The sequence below is a fragment of the Varanus komodoensis genome, unplaced genomic scaffold (genome assembly GCF_004798865.1).
Source record: "Varanus komodoensis strain SLA01 unplaced genomic scaffold, ASM479886v1 scaffold99, whole genome shotgun sequence".
Lineage (NCBI taxonomy): Eukaryota > Metazoa > Chordata > Lepidosauria > Squamata > Varanidae > Varanus > Varanus komodoensis.
Window position 1 is genome coordinate 841,492 of NW_025336676.1, and position 17,972 is coordinate 859,463.

General features: G+C 44.1%; 1 protein-coding gene across 1 annotated transcript; it reads right to left on the reverse strand.

Annotated features, from left to right (window-relative positions):
- Nucleotides 1-413: 413 nt before the first annotated feature.
- Nucleotides 414-17,457, reverse strand: RAB11B (RAB11B, member RAS oncogene family). The gene is made up of 5 exons (XM_044419014.1): nucleotides 17,234-17,457; nucleotides 11,135-11,330; nucleotides 9,279-9,472; nucleotides 7,802-7,882; nucleotides 414-4,115 (listed from the first exon to the last, which is right to left on the reverse strand). Exons 1-5 carry the CDS (start codon nucleotides 17,271-17,273, stop codon nucleotides 3,970-3,972), a joined length of 657 nt encoding a protein of 218 aa, XP_044274949.1. The 5' UTR covers nucleotides 17,274-17,457; the 3' UTR covers nucleotides 414-3,969.
- Between the last annotated feature and the right edge of the window lie 515 nt (nucleotides 17,458-17,972).

A 17,972-nucleotide genomic window follows, 5' to 3' on the forward strand; every position in this document is an offset into this window, starting at 1 on the left:
TGTCTACAGCACTTAATGCCAGACAACTTTTAAAACAAACTTCACTTGTGTTTCATCTTTAAAGTGTGCTTATGTGTTGCAGGATTATAGTGCACAGCCAATGCTTTTCCATTCCTGTCAGGCACAGCAAATGTACCCCAATTCCCAATTAATCAAGGTACCAAAGTCTCATAATTGATGGAAATGCCACAGAATCACTGTTACTATGGCACTTAAGCAGGCATTGCCCACCCATTCAAAATACATGATCATTGCCAGAATAGCTAGAAGTGTGTTTTATTAAGAAAAAGCAGTCAAGATGTTCAGGTAACTGAATTCTGTGCTTTCCACTGTACGTTGATGTTTTTCTGCAAAATCGCAGCTAACAGAGCTCCAGTTAGAGTAAAAACAAGCACACACACACAGATGCACCATGTGGTTTGGCAATCTTTATATATCCACAGTACATAATAACCATGCACAAAAATCAAAATGAATATTTACAAGGGGAATTGCACTTAACAGAAGAGTCAGCAGAAAGCAAGGGGGGAACCTCCTCCCCCAGTAAGCCAATGGTTCAGTCCAAAGGCATCCTGCAACTTGCAGAGGGTTTACTAGCCCTAGCACTGATGCGAGTAAGCAGTAGGAATGTGGTAGGCAGGGGCTTTATAGCTCTTCTGGAGGTTTGCTCCACAACCTGTGGCACTTGTGTTAGAACTTCTATTTGTGCCTCCATGTGAGAGACCCTACATTGGCCTCTTCAGTGATTTTGTTCCCTTGAAATGCTTGTGGGTGCTGGAAAGGTTTCATATCCCATCTCTACAAGCCTTTCTCTCTTGGCATGGTGGAACAGGAACTTCAGGATGTCTGTTCCTGCAGCCAAGGATCATTTTAGCATCCCTATTCCTCCAGGTTTGGTTTTGCCCTTTTCTCTAGGCCTGGAGGTTCCACTAGTATAAGAATAATACACTACAGAGAATTTTCAAGTTTTGTGAAAGGGGTTGGGAGAGAACAGAAGAATCAAGCCAAGTCAAAACACAGATGTGCAGCAGCAACTATAGGCCCCTGTACTAAGTTTAAACAAGACTACTGCCCACAGCAGGAAAATGTGCTGTTATGGGTTTTATTTTTTTAAAAAATACAGAGGTACATGTAGTGTTCACAAGTAGCTTAGCTCACTCTCTTTATGCAACTGCTCAGGACATTAAGTGACCATTTCTTGAAATGCCATCTTCTTGTCCCTTCCATTCTAACAGTGCATGGAAGTATTTCCAGAGCACTCAAGTACACCCTGTGGGACACCCTGGTCTTATGCAAAGCCAAGCTGCAGTTAAAGGCCAATCCACTCACCAGTCCAGAGAGTCTTCTCCCATATTGTGAAAAGGCTGTTAAGTTCAATGTAAGGTGGAAATCAGTGTCCAAAAAACTTGAAATCCTTCAATTGCACACTACCTCTCTTCCCCCGTAATATATAACTCTCAAGTGAAGAGCCAAGCCTAGCCACGCAGATGTGAGATAGCAGGAGCTGGTGAACTTGGGTCCTTCTCTTAATGCTGAAGGTGCCTCAAAGCCACTCTGGACCCAATTCTCCCAAGGTGTGTGAGGCTGCATCTGCCATATGCATAGCCAAATGGCAGTCACTTGCCCCTGCCCATTATGCTAAAGCTGCCACATTAGGCAAGACAGCATTGGCACTGAGGCCAGGCTAGGCCAAAGGACAGCAAACGGAAAGGAACAGCAGAAGGAAAATGTTGAGACATCAACTGCCACAATCTTTTGCCAGCTAGAAATGCCTCACACAGCAAGACAAGGAGCTGCCCAAAGAGACGGCACTGGCTACCAGACATGACTGGGAAGGTCAGAGCAACCCGAGATATTCAACCTCCCATGCTCCCAAGCTGACTCCATGAGAGGGTTCAGAAAAACAGTGACCCCCCCCCCCCCATCTGCAGGCCGAGACTTGCAAGGGCTCTGTGGCTTGGGCAAAAGAACTCTCATTCTTTTCCACCAGAGAGGCCAGATTCCAGAACAGTCCTCTGTTTTCTCACATGCACTGTGACTCAGCAGCCAGGTCTTCAAAAGTCAGCCACAAATACCAGAGAAAAAGGCTGTCTTTTGGTTCAGAACCTGATCGGCGAGCAGCAAGACGTCAGTTTCCTACCACCTCAGCCTACCAGCAGGGGTGTTCCTCAGCAGACCTAAGAAACTTCCCAATGGACAGGCAGTCACTGGGTTGGTGGGGTTAAACTTGCTCAGCTGGTTGAAAGTGCATGTGTTGTGCAAGACGCCTGACAAGAATCAGAACGATGAGAAAACTGTGTAACGTCTAAGTATTTTAACACAACCAAGAGAGCAGCAGGTACAGAGGCAGTGTTCACCCCACCCCCATGACCACTACCACATGCCAACCCTACCAGCAGGGCAGAATCCAGCAGCCATAAACCAGACATCAAAATCACCCCAGAGTGGCATTCTTGGGCAAACAGCTGACTCCCCAACCCCAACTGCTCCATCACCACTATTCAGGCATCCCCAGCCCACAATGCTTCAAAAACCCAACAAAGACCAGTCAAAGGTGAGGAGATCCACCTGCCACTAAGACATTTCATAAAAGAGGATGCAAAGACAAATCATCCTTCTTCCAGCCAACTGTTTAAGTTTTGGTGGTGCTTAGCCCTGCTGATGTCAGGCTTCTTGTACATCATGTATTGAGTAGTACAATCATTTAGAAAAACATAAAACCTTGGGAAAGCAGGACATGAACAAGGCAGCATGGCGGGTGGGGGGAAGTGCTGGTGGAAGCACAGAGAATTTGCTTTGTTTTACAGACCTTTAAGGAAATAACAAAAATCCTAAGATGCTATGGTTATGCTCAAGTGTTACAAAAAGGAAGTTATCATAATCAAGGATCTGGTTTTCTACAACTATTCATTCAAATAACCTTACCAGTGCAAGTTATGTACATGGCATGAAAATATTGCTTCACGCACATTCCAAGGTGTGTGGGGGGCTGTGTGTGTGTGTGGGGGGGGGTAGGCAGACAAGAAAGACTGGGCAATAAAGCAACATGCAGAGACAGAACCTGGGAGAGACCTGAAGGATTTTTCTACTGTGCACAGGTGAAGATGCGCAATATCCACAGATCACAAAGTGGCTCTAATCAAGCCATTAAACTAGAATTTCATTGTTAGACCAATTGACATAAAGCCAGAAATAAAAGCACTAGAAGCCACTTCATGTGACCTGCACATGCCAAAAGCTGAGGGGGGCTGGAAATGATGTGCAGGGATACCCTTCTTTCTTCCAGAACAGAAACTGAGGGAGGAGAAATGAGAGCAAAGACTTCTTGGGCAAAAAGCAGTGAAAAGTATACAGTGAGACCAACTCAGCATTAGAATGGGGCGAAAGAGGCAAGGGAGAAGACAAAGAACCAGTGATAGTAAAAGGGTTTCTTCCACGTATTTCAGGCACAAACAAGAACTAAGATCATGGCATGTTTCCAACAAGCCAGAAATATTTCTTGGCTTAAAATTTCTCTTGTGCCTGACTGGAAATGAACTCTCCTCCCTTACCTCTCAAGTGCAGTGATTCCTTCTGCTGCTTGAACAAAAATATCTATATCCGTCCCATTCCCAACAAGCAAAACACACAAATACAAAACTCAAACGAGAAAAAGAAAATTAAGTTAACAAATATTGCAGGACTATTAATGTCCAGCAGATGTTCAATCATACTCAAAAACAAAACATTATAATAATTTGCCAGCTCAAATGCTTATCTTTCAAAGCCAAAATAATCATATTCAAAAGGATTCAGATGTAAAGGGATGTTAGCCTTATGGACAATGGTCTAAGATGGGAGGAACATGGAGTACATGGAAGAAACGAAACAAGTCACTGGATGACATGACAGATGCTGGAGAAGTGCACACAAGTTTCCAACTGAAGCACAGGCAGAGTGAGGCAATTGGCTGCCCCCCCCAGGGGGGGGTCACAGATTCTGGCAACACTGGAGTTTGTTCGATTTCTGTCCGTCGGTGGTGGGGGGCACACTGATGTCCACTACATTGTTGCCAGGAGACTCATCATGTGCAGATCGGTCTGCAATCTGCTTCTGTGACACAATGCGGTAGATCTCTGCAGAGGGAAGACCAGAAGGAGCTCAATACAGACAAGGCTTTTTCCTCTAGGAAAGTAGTATCCCCGTCCCACCCATATCAATGGAACAAAGGAAAGAACAGCACAAATCCTGAAAGTCCTCAGGACTGTACAGTACAAATGCTGAGCAATTTGGATTTCTGCTCTTCTATCCCACCCTAGCTAGAAGTGGCACTAACATTATTTATGGCCAATTCAGCAGCCACTTTGAACAGTTTTCCCCATGCTGTTTAACTCCTCAGATGGCAACCAAATGGCTACTTTGAATGCAGGTTCAAACAAGCAAGGTGTGAGGCCCAGTGGGACTATCTTCCAATTTTACTGTAACAGGGAGGTTTACCTCCGTGCCCACCCTACAAGGCTGGAGTGTTAAGTTCCGTAATCTCTACACACACCCCACCCCACTCCACCCCTATGGAGCCCTTTCCCAAATCAACAGGTCTGCAGAGAACTCCACTAAGTGTGTGACGATTTATTCACACAGTGTACTGGTCATGGCTCGTAGCCATTGCTTCGACCCCATGTGAACAGAGAACAGTCCTAGAACACTCACAAGGCTTAGGCCCTGCCTCTCTTAGGGAGTGCCTGCACCCCTATTTGCCTACCCAGCCTTTGAGATCTATGCAGGGGGTCTTCCTGTGTGAGCCATCCCTTAAGTAAGAGGGATGGTCACTAGGAGGAGGGCCTTTTCTGCAGCTGCTCCCCGTATCTGGAATGCTCTCCAAGAATATTTGTCTGGCGCCTCCTTGCTTTCTTTTCGGCTCCAGACAAAGACCTTCATTTTTAAAAAAATATTTTAATAACTAATGCCATAAGACCTTCGTTTTGTATTTTCTGCTTGTATTTTATTTTATTTTAATGTGTTATTGGTTTTGTTGTGTTTTTATTGTGTTTTTATCTTGTAATTGTTAGCTGCCCAGAGGTGCTTGTGGCACAATTGGGTGGAATACAAATGTTTTCAATAAATTAAAAAATGCTCTTACAGCAACCATAATACACGCAGTCCTCAGAAGCTCATCAGCCATTACTGGGAACCCACAGGTCTTTCAGAATGCAAGCTATCTTAGTTTGCAGGTAGCCCAGAGATACAAAACATGTATGTCACCTACATACCAGGGATTATCCACATCAACAAGAGCTGCTTCAAAAGTTATAGGAACTTAAGATTTACAGTATCCCTTTCCTTTATTTCTTTGGACACACAGATAAACCTGGGGGTGCATGCTGCATGATTCTCATTTTGCTTCATAAAACATGAGAGACTGGGAGTGGCCAGGTATTCCCAGTAAGTACACAGCTAAATCCCATAGCTTCTTGTCAAGTAACTTACTAGGAACATAAAATTCCAGACAAGGCCTTTCTTCAACCAAACCCCCAATTCCTTTACACAAGACAGTCACCCAGCAACAACAGAAGGTAACTAGTGGAAACACGAATATCTTCTGGGAAACAGGGCAATCTACATGTATCTTAAACAGTGATATGGATTTTCCACAAAATTTCAAATTAGAGAACCCTATGTAAATTAAGGTAATCTGATGCTGTAGAGCGAGAGTTCTCAAACTTTTTGAACAGGGGGCCAGTTGAAAGGTGCTGACAATGGGCACGGGCCACCAAGGCAATGCAGGTGGAGGCATGCGTGCACAGAGATCATTTTCTCCGAGCGAGTCCAAAACGATCTTGCAAGCAAGCTGGCGCCTCGCTGCGCACACGGCAAATCCAAAACCTTTATGGTAGGCCGGATAAATGGTCATGGCTGGCCGGATACAGCCCGCTGGCCATAGTTTGAGGACCCATGCTGTAGAGTGTGATAAAATTTGGCATTTTTATTTGACCTATATTTAGTAAACAAAGCTCCAAAGAAAATAGAAACAGAAACAGAGTGAGTCAGAAGGAGCCTCCCGGGCCATCTAGTCTGACCTCCGGCACCAGCCGGCTCCGCTCACGACATGCCCACCATGTGCATGTTCAGCCTATCTTTGAACACCCGCACTGATGGGGCCTCAACGACCTCTCATGGAAGCCCATTCCACACCCTCGGGGTCCTGACTGTCAGGAAGTGCTTCCTGGCATCCAAATGGAACCTTGGCTCCCTGAGCTTTGCTCCATTGGAGCGTGTTCTGCCTTCCTCTGCAGGGGAGAACAGGCCTCTACCCACCTCTGCATGGCACCCCCTCACATACCTGTATGTCACCAACAGATCCTCTCTGAGTCTCCTCCAGGCTGAAGAGACCCAGTTCCCTCAGTTTCGCCTCATACGGCATCCCCTGCAAACCGGCCACCAACCTTGTGGCCCTGCGCTGCACTGACTCCAACCTGGCCATATCCTTCCTGTAATGAGGGGCCCAGAACTGAGCACAATACTCCAGTTGCGGGTGCACCAGAGTCATGTAGAATGGTAGTAATACCTCTCTTGATCTAGAAGCCACACTTATCTGATCTAGAAGCCACACTTAAGCCACAGGGTATCTAGAATACCCTGCCCATTCTTTGCCCCAGAGCACAATTTAATTTCAAACAGTTGAGGGGAAAAATCAAAGCACAATTTAATGTGATTAAATGTCTTGTAGATGTTATTTATTTATATTTATACCCTGCCCTATACACAAAAGCGTCTCAGGGCAGCTTACAAAAATCAAACCAAACAATCCAACATATTAACAATAAATAGTTAAATATGCACATAAAACCAAAAACATTTTACAAATTAAGAAAAATCAAAATCAAAAATAGAAGCAAAATCAAAAACCAAAAAGCAACTGTGAAGTTAAAACCTGATTAAAATTCCTAACATTTAAAATGATGGGCAAATAAAAAGGTATTAGAATGCTTCTAAATATGTAAAGACAATAGGATGAACTTTGTTCTGGCTTAGATTTACACAACACAAGCAAAAGGTTAGCAACCCGAAAAGGCACACATGATATGCGAGTACCCACACATCTACAAACTGCAAGTGAAAATTGCCCGGCATTAGATTCGCAATCAGCACCAATTCATTGTTACCAATAATCTTACAAAACACAAGAAGAAAGTCTGGAAAAATTACTGCCCCACATTGATGAGCTTAACGGCTTGGGTCCTGGGTATCTAAAGGAACGCTTGAGTCCATATATGTCCTCCCGCCCCTTGAGAACAGCAACAGATGCCCTTCTCCGGGAACCCTCTGTGAATGATATTAGGAGGGTGAGTACCCGGAGGAGGGCTTTCTCTGCACTGGCACCCTATCTATGGAATGTGCTCCCGAGAGGTCCGCCTGGCGCTGTCGTTATTTGTTTTTCGGCGCCAGGCTAAGACCTTTTTATTTAAAACTTATTTTAATTGTTAATTTATTGGTTATTTATAGGACTTTAAATCTTTTAAGCTGAGATGCACCAGGTTTTAATATTTGTATTGCATAATTTGTTATATTTGTATATTCTGTTCTTGTTGTGAGCCGCCCCAAGGCTTTGTTGCGATGGGGGCGGCATAAAAATGTTTTAGATAGATAGACTACCATAAGATCTTGCTATAAACATGTACGACCTAAAAAGCTGATAGAAATACTAGTCCATAATGCTCATCACCACAACACACAGAACAGCAACCATAGTTAAAACCTACAGAAGAATGTCTGTTCTGTTCCTGTTGCATACCAGGCACAATAATCCGAACTGAAATTTTACCTGTAAGAATGTTCTTGAAGGCTTCTTCTACATTTGTTGAGTCAAGTGCTGAAGTTTCAATGAATGAGAGGTTGTTTTTTTCTGCAAAAAGGTGGAAGAGAAGTCACTAAAGGATTTTTCTCTTTTTTTAATGTACACCTGGCTCTTTCATCCAAGGTCATAAGACCACTAGCAACAGTGATTAGATGCTTCTCACTCCCCAACCATCCACACCCCATAAAGAAATCAAAAGGCACTAAAATTTTCAGATTCTGGTCTATACTGTATTTAGTGCTGTTCTGTATTTTAGAGGACCATCCTATGTCCCTGGAGTGTGAGTTATTGCAGTGCGCCTCTCAAAGCTGTACACCAATTTCAGGAGAGGCATTAGAGGACACCCCCCATAGCCACCATGGAAACAAGGGCACCAGCTGCTTTCTGAGTTCCTAAAGGCTGCTACAGAGGATGTTGCAGTGCAGTGAACAAGAGAAAAGGCCAGAATATGGACCTTCCAGCCACGGCACACCTCTGCTCTACCAGCACAGTGGCCCATTTAAATGAAAATGAACAAACAAGAACAGAGGCAAAAACAACCACTACCATGCCTCCTTCTTTGCTTGCAGCACTCCAGCAGGCATTGGAGACTCAGACACTTTCAAGATCAGTGGTTTCTACCTAATGTTCATAATGCTTTTTTATTGTAAGCCACCAACAGAACTTTATGGGCTATGAATATTATTCATAAAGATTGAAAAAATCACAGCCATAACTTAAGATCATGTTGAAGCCTCAGCTACCCATATCCCTAAATCTGAAATATATAGAGATGAATACCAGTCTCTTTATTATTAAAATCATGCCATTTTTATTTTGATCTTCCTCAGTGTACTTCATTCCCTTTATTTATACAGACACACACCCACTTCATTCAAGAAACACTTAGGTAAACTGGGGGACAGTCATTCTCAGCTCAAATTCAGTTAAACTGGATTTGAACCGAAGTCCTTCCAGTCTGATACTGTCTAACCACAGGTTCTTATAACTAACATATACACTTTTGTTCAAAATTTATATCAAGGTTTATTACTACATTTAGTGCACCTTCCCTGACTAAAGCCTTCAGCCTCTCATGCCTGGGTCATCTTTCTGATGACCACCATTTGCCACATATAACAAATCCAGTGGCCTTTTAGGCCCCGTGGACTTGTTCTAGACTTAGTGGTACCATTGACAACACTAATGCTTCATAAGGTCATGCTAATCCCCCAGCAGCATACCTAAACATACCCCTCTAGCATACTTTGTTGTAAACCACACAGAGAGCTTCAGCTACACGGCAGTATGAAAATGAAATAGTAAAAAGCTTTTCTGCGGCATACTCTTTTTCTCCTTGCTTCCTCCAAGCTTGCAAAGCCCTCAGCACTTCAGAGAGCATAACCAACCCTCTTACAAGCACTAAACCATAAAGTCAATATCCAAAATGTAATAACAGCCAAACCTGCAAAAGCGCGGGCCTCATCCGTGGGCACAGCCCTCAAGTGACGCAAGTCACTCTTGTTTCCCACCAGCATAATGACAATGTTGTTATCTGCATGATCCCGGAGCTCCTTCAGCCAGCGCTCCACATTCTCATACGTCAGATGCTTGGCAATGTCATAAACCAGGAGTGCTCCAACAGCCCCACGGTAATAGCTGAAATTGTTTCACAGGCATTACTCAAACTGGGGAAGAGATTTACACAATATTTTTGACATAAACATTTGATTGCACAATCTACAAGTTGTCTTGCATCTAATATTATAAGGATTAATATTTCACAGAATACTGGCATTCTAAGGCTTTATTTCTATAAAGTCCCCTTTACAAAAACTGTTACATCAATGGGAAAGGAACAGCAGACTCTTGGAAGCCCCATATGACACCTGTCAAGACAGGACAACAGTGAAGATGCAAGAGTGGGAGCTTTCTTACAATATTTTTTTTAAAAACTTCTTAAATGCATTTCTCCTTCCCTCTCTCAAAAAGGATTCACACCCCCTCCCCCACCCACAAAAGAAACTTCGATAAAAGAGCTGGAAGTCACTGTAATAGTTTTTAATAACTAGATTTAAGTGAATACACTTCTAAAGATTTGGTTTGAAATCGTCTTATTGTAAAGGATTCTGCAGTTTAAGTTCCAGAGGTTGCAGCAACCCAGTTAAAAGCATTTGGGACAGAGGCCCAAAGGAGAAATGTAAATTCCATTACTGGAATATGTATCATCAAAAGCACACCAGCATACTGGCTTCTTCGGGTGCTTTCAGAGGGATTTGTTCAGGAAGGGATGGTTGTTCTGCATCTGTACTGTTCATGCAAGTTTTAAGGACAAAGCATAGTTCTACACATGGTCACACAGTGGTGGACAGGAGTACATGGACAAAAGAGGCCCAAGAACTTAAGCCTTCACTCAGGTCACCTGCTAGGAGCAGTTTGCTTATTATTCTTTGAAGAGCATCCATTCCTTACTCTTGGATGCTAAACTGTTCAGGGTTTCAAGAGTGCACACATCTGGTAACCAGGTCCAAGGTTGCCTTCCCCAAACCTGGTAACCCTCCAGATCCCAACTCCTAGGGAAGATGCCATAACTCCATAGTATAGCACCTTTTTTGCATGTAGGAGGTCCCAAATTAAATTTTGGCTTTTCCAGGTAGGGATAGGAAAGACTCCTGTGCAAAACACTAGAAAATAATGAGACACCATACCAAAGTGGGGTATCTGTGGCCTTCCAGATGTTGTTGGACTGTAGTTTCCCATCAGCCCTGACCAGCAGCAATGCTGACTGGAGCTAATGAGAATTGGAAGTCCAACTGTATCTACAGAATCACAGGTTACCCAACAGTGACACCTATCAAGCTGGATGAAGAAGGCCTTATTCAGGATAAGGCAATTTCCCATGTTCTTCCCATTATGGGATATACAAACCAACACTAGCACTAAGGTCTGAAAAAGAGTGTAGAGAAAGACAAAATTCAGATTCCTCCCATCCAAACTAGCCAAACTCCCATGATCAGCCGAAAAAGCAATCCTCCTTCACATCACTCTGCATTTCTTGATCCTACAGTCTGTTGATTTGCACATCCTCACCCTTCAGAATGCCTGTGATCCATACGAGCACTTTAAATTTTACAGAGCAAAACTGAACACCCTGGATATTACAGTTGGCTAATCTGCATTTTATTAAGTGGCATACTGACAGATAAATAAGGCCAGGGTATAAAATAAGGCCCAGGTGCCCAATATTTTTCCGAGAAACTTAGGGGGCATGCTACTATCCATCCAGCCCCACCGATCATAAAGGAAAGCATGAAGGCTTACGCGGAGGTGATGGCCCGGTATCGCTCCTGGCCCGCAGTGTCCCAGATTTGCGCCTTTATTGTCTTCGCATCTACTTGAATGCTTCGGGTGGCAAACTCCACACCTATGGTGCTTTTGCTTTCCAAGTTGAATTCATTGCGGGTGAAGCGGGACAGGAGATTGCTCTTCCCCACCCCAGAGTCTCCAATTAGCACAACTGGAAGAAGAAAAAAGACAATATAGCACTGTCAGCATGTATTCTCCATGGTTTTGTGCACACAAGTCAGGCAGACAGGCACTGCAGGGATCAGAGGCTTTGCTGCCCCCAGGGAGAGTAACAGTATCATCTCCGCAGGGACGGCAAAGTCACTGCGTCTATGCAGGCAAACAACGCACACTAGGCTAGTAAATGAACGGCCAAGCTGTCCTCCTGGAGCCTGCTGTGCAGTCAACAATTCATAAGCGCGGCAGGACTCCCTGGTGAGACCTGATGCATTACATGCTCTAATGCAGGGCTGGCCCAGCAGCCAGGCAAGCCAACAGCTGCCCAGAAAACCTTTCACTCCTGGCCTGGCTGCTTCTCTTGCAAGGGAGCACCTTCTAACATGCTCAGCCATTTTCACCTTGCCAAACATCTTCACTGTTTTGAATTTGGCCCCTCCAACTGCTCCCTAAAAAACTTGCTGTAGTTCTTTTCTTCCCTTTCTCAGGATAGGCTGAGTCCCCAGAAACACTTTTCACAATCCTAGTGCATTACACTGTTGTCACTATCCCCTCCTGGTCTTCCTTATTCACAAAGTGCAGTTAAGGCAAACAGACTGAAGCACAACACCAGATCCTGTACAAAATGCAAGGACAGCCAGAACAGCAACAGTCCTTAACAATGTGCCATTAAGAAAACATTGTAACATTGTAACACCACACCATAAATCTACTTGTTAAATTGGCCAAAGCTATTCTTCGATTAGAATATTCTCCTCATTCAAAGGAAACTCCTTTCCCACCCCATATAAAGCACTAATGGTTACAAGCAACAGGATATTGTACAGGAAGGATCTGTGGCAAAAGATGAAGCAAATTGCTTCTAACAGGAGTCCATGGAGGACTAAATATGAGTTGGATTGATTCCATAAAGGAAGCCACAGCCTTGAACTTGGAATTGCTGAATGGAGCTGTCACGGACATTTTGGGCAGTTTTCATTCATAGCATTGCCAAAAGTCCAAGATGACTTCACAGCACTTGAAAGCAACAGGAGTTTATGGACTGATTCAAGCAATTCTGGCCTTCTGACAGGGATGCATCATTGGTGCATCCCTGTCGATACAATGGTGCATCAACTCCCTACTGCTGGAATTATGTGCACTCAAAAAAGTTAAACACACTCCTCAATGAAGCAGTCCCAAATTCTATGAAATGTGTACTTTGTGTGGTTCTGCATTTTTATGTATTTTCTCTGGTTTCCAGAAGTCTTGAGGAAAAGGTAGTGACTCATGCAAGGGACTACATTCCCCAATCTCAAACATTTCTAATCTTAATCAGTTTAACCACAGACTTCACCAAGCATTGCCCAAATACTTCCAAATATAATTTTACAATTAATCAGACTAGAAACTTGTTCAAGAAAATAAAAGCCATGATTCTTCAAAAGCCTAATTCTACATCCAATAGCACATTCTGTTAATTCCCTTTGCTCCCATAGACACACATCCATGCCATATTTTCTTCACAGCACAATTCGACTTGGTAGTGATGGCCTATTAAACATACACCCAGCATATCTGACATGGTATCTGTTCGTCACAACCTTTAAGACTGAATAAAACTGCTTGGTTATCCATGCAGGACTGCAAGCATCCACAGAACACCTCTGGAATTCCCTTCTTTGGAAACTCCAAAACTAAACTCAGGCATCTTGCACACAAGACCTTTACATTCAAACTGGCTTTGGATAAGAAGAGGAGTGAGTGAGTGGGTGAGTGAGGTAGTAAGAGATAATTCTCTCATACTAATAGTGCTATTGCAAGAGCTTGAGATGCAGCAAGATAAAAACGGATACATAACTAAATGAACTATAACAAATAACCAGCAATCATACATCTAGTTTATAAACATTAACCACATTTTCACCAATTTTCTATTTTAAACATTATTTACATACTCAGGCCCAGAGTGTGGTCTGAAGGCACATGAGGCATCACCCATGTTGACGTGAAGCAGCTCTAGGGATGGCCTGAGCCTGAAAGGGAGGCCCCCAGGGAACCGCATGCGGCCACCTTGACTTCCACAATGGGAAAAGGGAAGGATGCAAGTACAATAAAGAAATAAGTATTACTAAACTGGTTACATATGCTGGTTGTTTATTGTGGTTTGGAATGCCATGCACATTACCAATGCATCAATTTATTCATAAGTAGTTGCATATTAAGTTTTCAAGCTCTGTTTCACATGGAGGGCTGCTTATCTGAAAAAACTCTTCATGTAGAAAATAACTAAATTTGTGGCCATGTAAGATGGTCTTAAATAAAAACAGAGTAACCTATGTGTGTTTGTGTGAGAGAGCGTGAGCACGCACGAGAGTAAGCGGGGAAGGAATTTTCACAACAAGGCTGACCAGCTTCTAAGCTAGCTGTAGTTTAGGTGCTTTAAAACACATGCCATAACCTCAATTTGATGCCCTTCTTGCATTTAATTTGGTTTCCCTTGAACACAGAGCTTGTGTCAATTATTGTGTCATACTGGTGGTTCCAAAGGGGACTGGTTAAGTGATGAAGTATTTTTTGGAAGAATGTGCCTTTCATAGCCATCTATACCTCTACTCACCAGGTACACACATTATTGAAGAAGATCCTTAGCTACTTTTCCTGTGGAAAGTGTTTTTCCATAAGAGAGGCAGATGTTCACTTATCTCAGTGATATAACCAAAAGCCAACAGAGAATCCAGTGTATGGAATACCCAATTCAAGGAGACTGAACAGCCCTTTTTCTGCACCAAGTTATCTTTTCTGCACCAGAAAAGACCATTTTTCCCCAGGCCTTTGAAAGAGTAGGGTTTGTTCTGGTAGTTTACGTTTACTTTTTATTGAGAAAAATTTTATATATATTCATATACTGTTTGTTTGGTGTTGCATTTTATTCCTTTAGTTTTATACTTTTTATTCTTTGAGTTCTAAAATTTACTGGCTTGCTTAAAATATACTAATTAAAAGTGATCATATATATTCAGCACTTGCTGAGGGAAATACTTTACAATTATTTGTCTTTGATATAGGTTACTTTTGCACCAGTTAGAGCTGCAGAGACCCTTTCCCTTACACAATTGGTATGTTACCCAATTAACAGTCCTCTGGGCAGTTAACAGAAAAGCCTAAATTCATAGAAATATTAATGATCAAATGGAATAAAAACCCATCAAAGTAATATACTGAATTAATAAGCAACCATCAAACATAAAAATATTACGGTAGCAAGACTGAAAACACTGAGTCTAACAGCACCCAAGGAAAATAGAATCTTCACCTTGCGCCAAAATGATTAGAGCATACATGAGCAGCAAGCCTTACCAGGGAAAAGGGCACTCCTCAATCCAAGTGCCACCACTAAAAAGGCCTTTTCTCTAGTAGCACCCCCCATGCCATACTTTTCTCTACAAGCATGTTTGATTATGGGTTATAAACCAGGATTGGCCAAGTCCAATGCCAACTCCAGGACTAAGACAGGTCTGTATACAACTTGTGTGCAATAAAACATTCCAGGGTTAGCAAAAACAGGGCAGGAGCTTACTCCCAACAGACTTGATAGGTAATGTTGGCCTACGGCATTTTTCCCCAACCTGGTACCTTCCAGATGTTTAAGACTTCATTGAAGAAACTTGACTTAAGGGACTTGTGTACAATCAACACAGGAACCAAACACTGCTAAGATTATTGATTTCCAGATCAATTGGGTTGATAACATGCAGGTTAAGTGTATGACATTAATTACAGCCCAAATGCTGATTGGACAGCTGTTGCTGCCTGTGACTAGCATGCCTGACTCTTTCTCCAAGCAGGCACTCTTCAGATGTATTGAGCTGAGATCCCTAACATGCTGGCTGCAAAAGCTGGGAGTTGCACTCCAACACATAGGAGGGCCCAGCTTGGAGAAAATTGTGCCCAGCCTCAAAATGCACCAATGCAAGTAATTGCTCTTTTATTTATCTGCTTTCCCTGCCAGTTGCTATTCATTGAGCACTGTTCTCTGCTGCCAGCTCTAGAAAGACTTAGTGAATATATACAACCAAACCACGCTAGTATAAACAGTGCAAAAGCAGCATTAATTGTGCAGTTCTAACCCACATTGCTGAGCAGAGATCCCAGCAAAGGAAGGAACACAGTGCTATTAACCAATAAGAAAATACTCATCCTAAGCTCTAGGAACAAAGCACAGTTTATCTAGAAGTGTGTTAAGCCATGCAAATCTACTGCACTCATCCATTCCGAAACAAAGCTTTTTGTGATGAGACAGATGTTTCTATCAATCATTCAACTTCTGGAGAAACAAGGAACCTCATTTCCCCTTACACCAAACATCCCTGCACCCAAGCCTACAGCCACTTGGCCAAACATACAGTTCTGTGTCCTTCCTCAGAATACCCCTGTCCTTGTTCCTACATGGCTTCATACATGTCACGGAGCTATTAATGCCAGAGCATCATTAACCCCACTGCCCTTCCCCAAGTCAAGTTATCCATTAAGCTCCAAACACAGCTGAACCTCACATCCCAGTTCACCTGGCTCCTACCCACCCATCATTTGTGAATTGCCTTGTGGTGTCAGATGACAGAAAAAGGAATGACAGATGACATGCCTGTAGAACTCATTTCCAAAGCAACTTAAAAACCTGTCCCTCAAACAAGACCCTTCTGCTCCCAGCCTATGCATAAGCTGTGAGGGCCTCCCAGTTACAAGACCCCCCCCCCACATCCCCACCTTTTCAACCTGAGATGTTAAGTTCTTATTGATGCATTACTAGTGTAAACTCAGGGTCCTGCTAAACAGAAAGACAAACAAACAAGAACAGTACTTTTATGAACATCAGTACCTCCTTCTAAAACCATTACTCCTTCCAGCCCCTAGATTTTTTCCTTCATACATACATTTCTCCAAATACCCCATCTACCAGCCAAGACTCTGCTACTTGCTTCCCCAAATACCCAAAGTTCTTCCTTACCACTCCATGCTCCCTTTTGAAGACACCTGTGCTTCCACAGCCATGCTGCACCCATGTAAAAATCCATGCTAGCCATGACACCTGCCTCATTTCTTTCTGAAAACCCTACTCATCTTTTTATATACCCTTTCACTTCCTAGATCCCTCTTCTCGAGTCACTCATTCCCCATCGTATTCCCTTTCCCAGGCCCCAACCAAAGGAAAGCACTTCCCTAGCCTCGTTCTTCTTCTCCGAGATCCCTCAAAGAAGGGACCTCAACCGCCTTCCCAGATCCCCACCAAATTGGGACCATCCTCGTATAAACCCCTCACTTCCTGAACCCCACCCACAACCCCCGAAGGTGCTCAAAAACCCTTAATAAAACCCTTCCCTTAATCCCCTTCTCAACCATCTCCCCAGGAAAGAAAGGAAAAGGAAAAGGCCTTCAAGGCCCCTGGTCCTCAGGTCCAGACCAAGTGGAGAGTGCTCCTGATAAACCCCTTCCCATCCCAAGGTACCTTTAGGTGAGGGGGGAAGGCTCCTCAAAGGCTCATTAGCGTGAAGCCCTTCCCTCTTCCTAAGCGCCCACAAACAGCCCCCTCAACAAGGCCCTCTTCACGCTAAGGGATCCTCAAACAATGCTCTTCCCCAAGCTCCCGCAGGGAGAGGATATTGAGGCACCTCCCCGTCCCTAGGCCCCCACCAAGCCCCATCCCCTTTCTAGACCGCATTCAGCAAATGCTCAAGTCCCCGCCTAAGTCCCTAGTTAGCCACTAAGTGGGGGATTGTCCTCCAACAGCCCCCTTCCCATGCCTCCTTCCATAGGCTCCACCAAACGAAGGAAGCCCCCTTCCCGCCAAACCGGAATCTCCAAATAACCCCCACCCCTCCCTTCGGTTGCAACACGCACCCCTCCCCCCCCTTCCCCTACCTTTGAAGAGGTAGTCGTACTCGTCGTCGCGGGTTCCCATGACAACGCCGCTGGCTCGCTGGCTCGCTGGTTAACTTGGGGAGGCCCTCTATCCTTGCTGCTCGAGATACAGACGGCGGCGGCGGCGGCCAAACTAGGCCAGGCCAAGCCGGGCCGAGCCTTTCCCTGACAGGCAGCGAAGCAGGCAGAGGGCGGGGCCCGCTCCGAGGAGCAGCGGAGAGGCTCGGTAGAGGCGGAGTCAAGAAGCAGACCGGCAGCACTTTCTACTTATCAGCAGCCGCCCTCGCGCGCGCAGGAAGGGGGCCAGCGCGGCCAATCAGAGCGGCGAGAGAGAGGCGGGGAGAGGGCAAGAAAACCCAAAACAAAACAACCGGAGCCAATCAAAAGGGGAGAATGCCACAGACGTTGGTGGCGGTTGGAGTTTTTTGGACTTACTGAGTCCAGGGGCGGAGCCTCGCCACTAAGGAAAAAATAAATGTAATAATAACGGCTAGAATGTTGGGGAGGGATCGAGCTGTGAGGTAATTTGAGATGGCTTTTCGAGGTGGAAAATGGCGCCCTTCCCCCTCATCCTTCCTGGGGAATTACCTTATTTCTTGTTTTCGAAAAATCATTAAGTATCACTCTGCATATTATTATTATTATTATAACATTTCTATGCCGCCCCTTGCCGAAGCCTCGGGGCGGCTTACAACACAATAAAATACATTGAAATACAATAGCACATAATAAATTACCA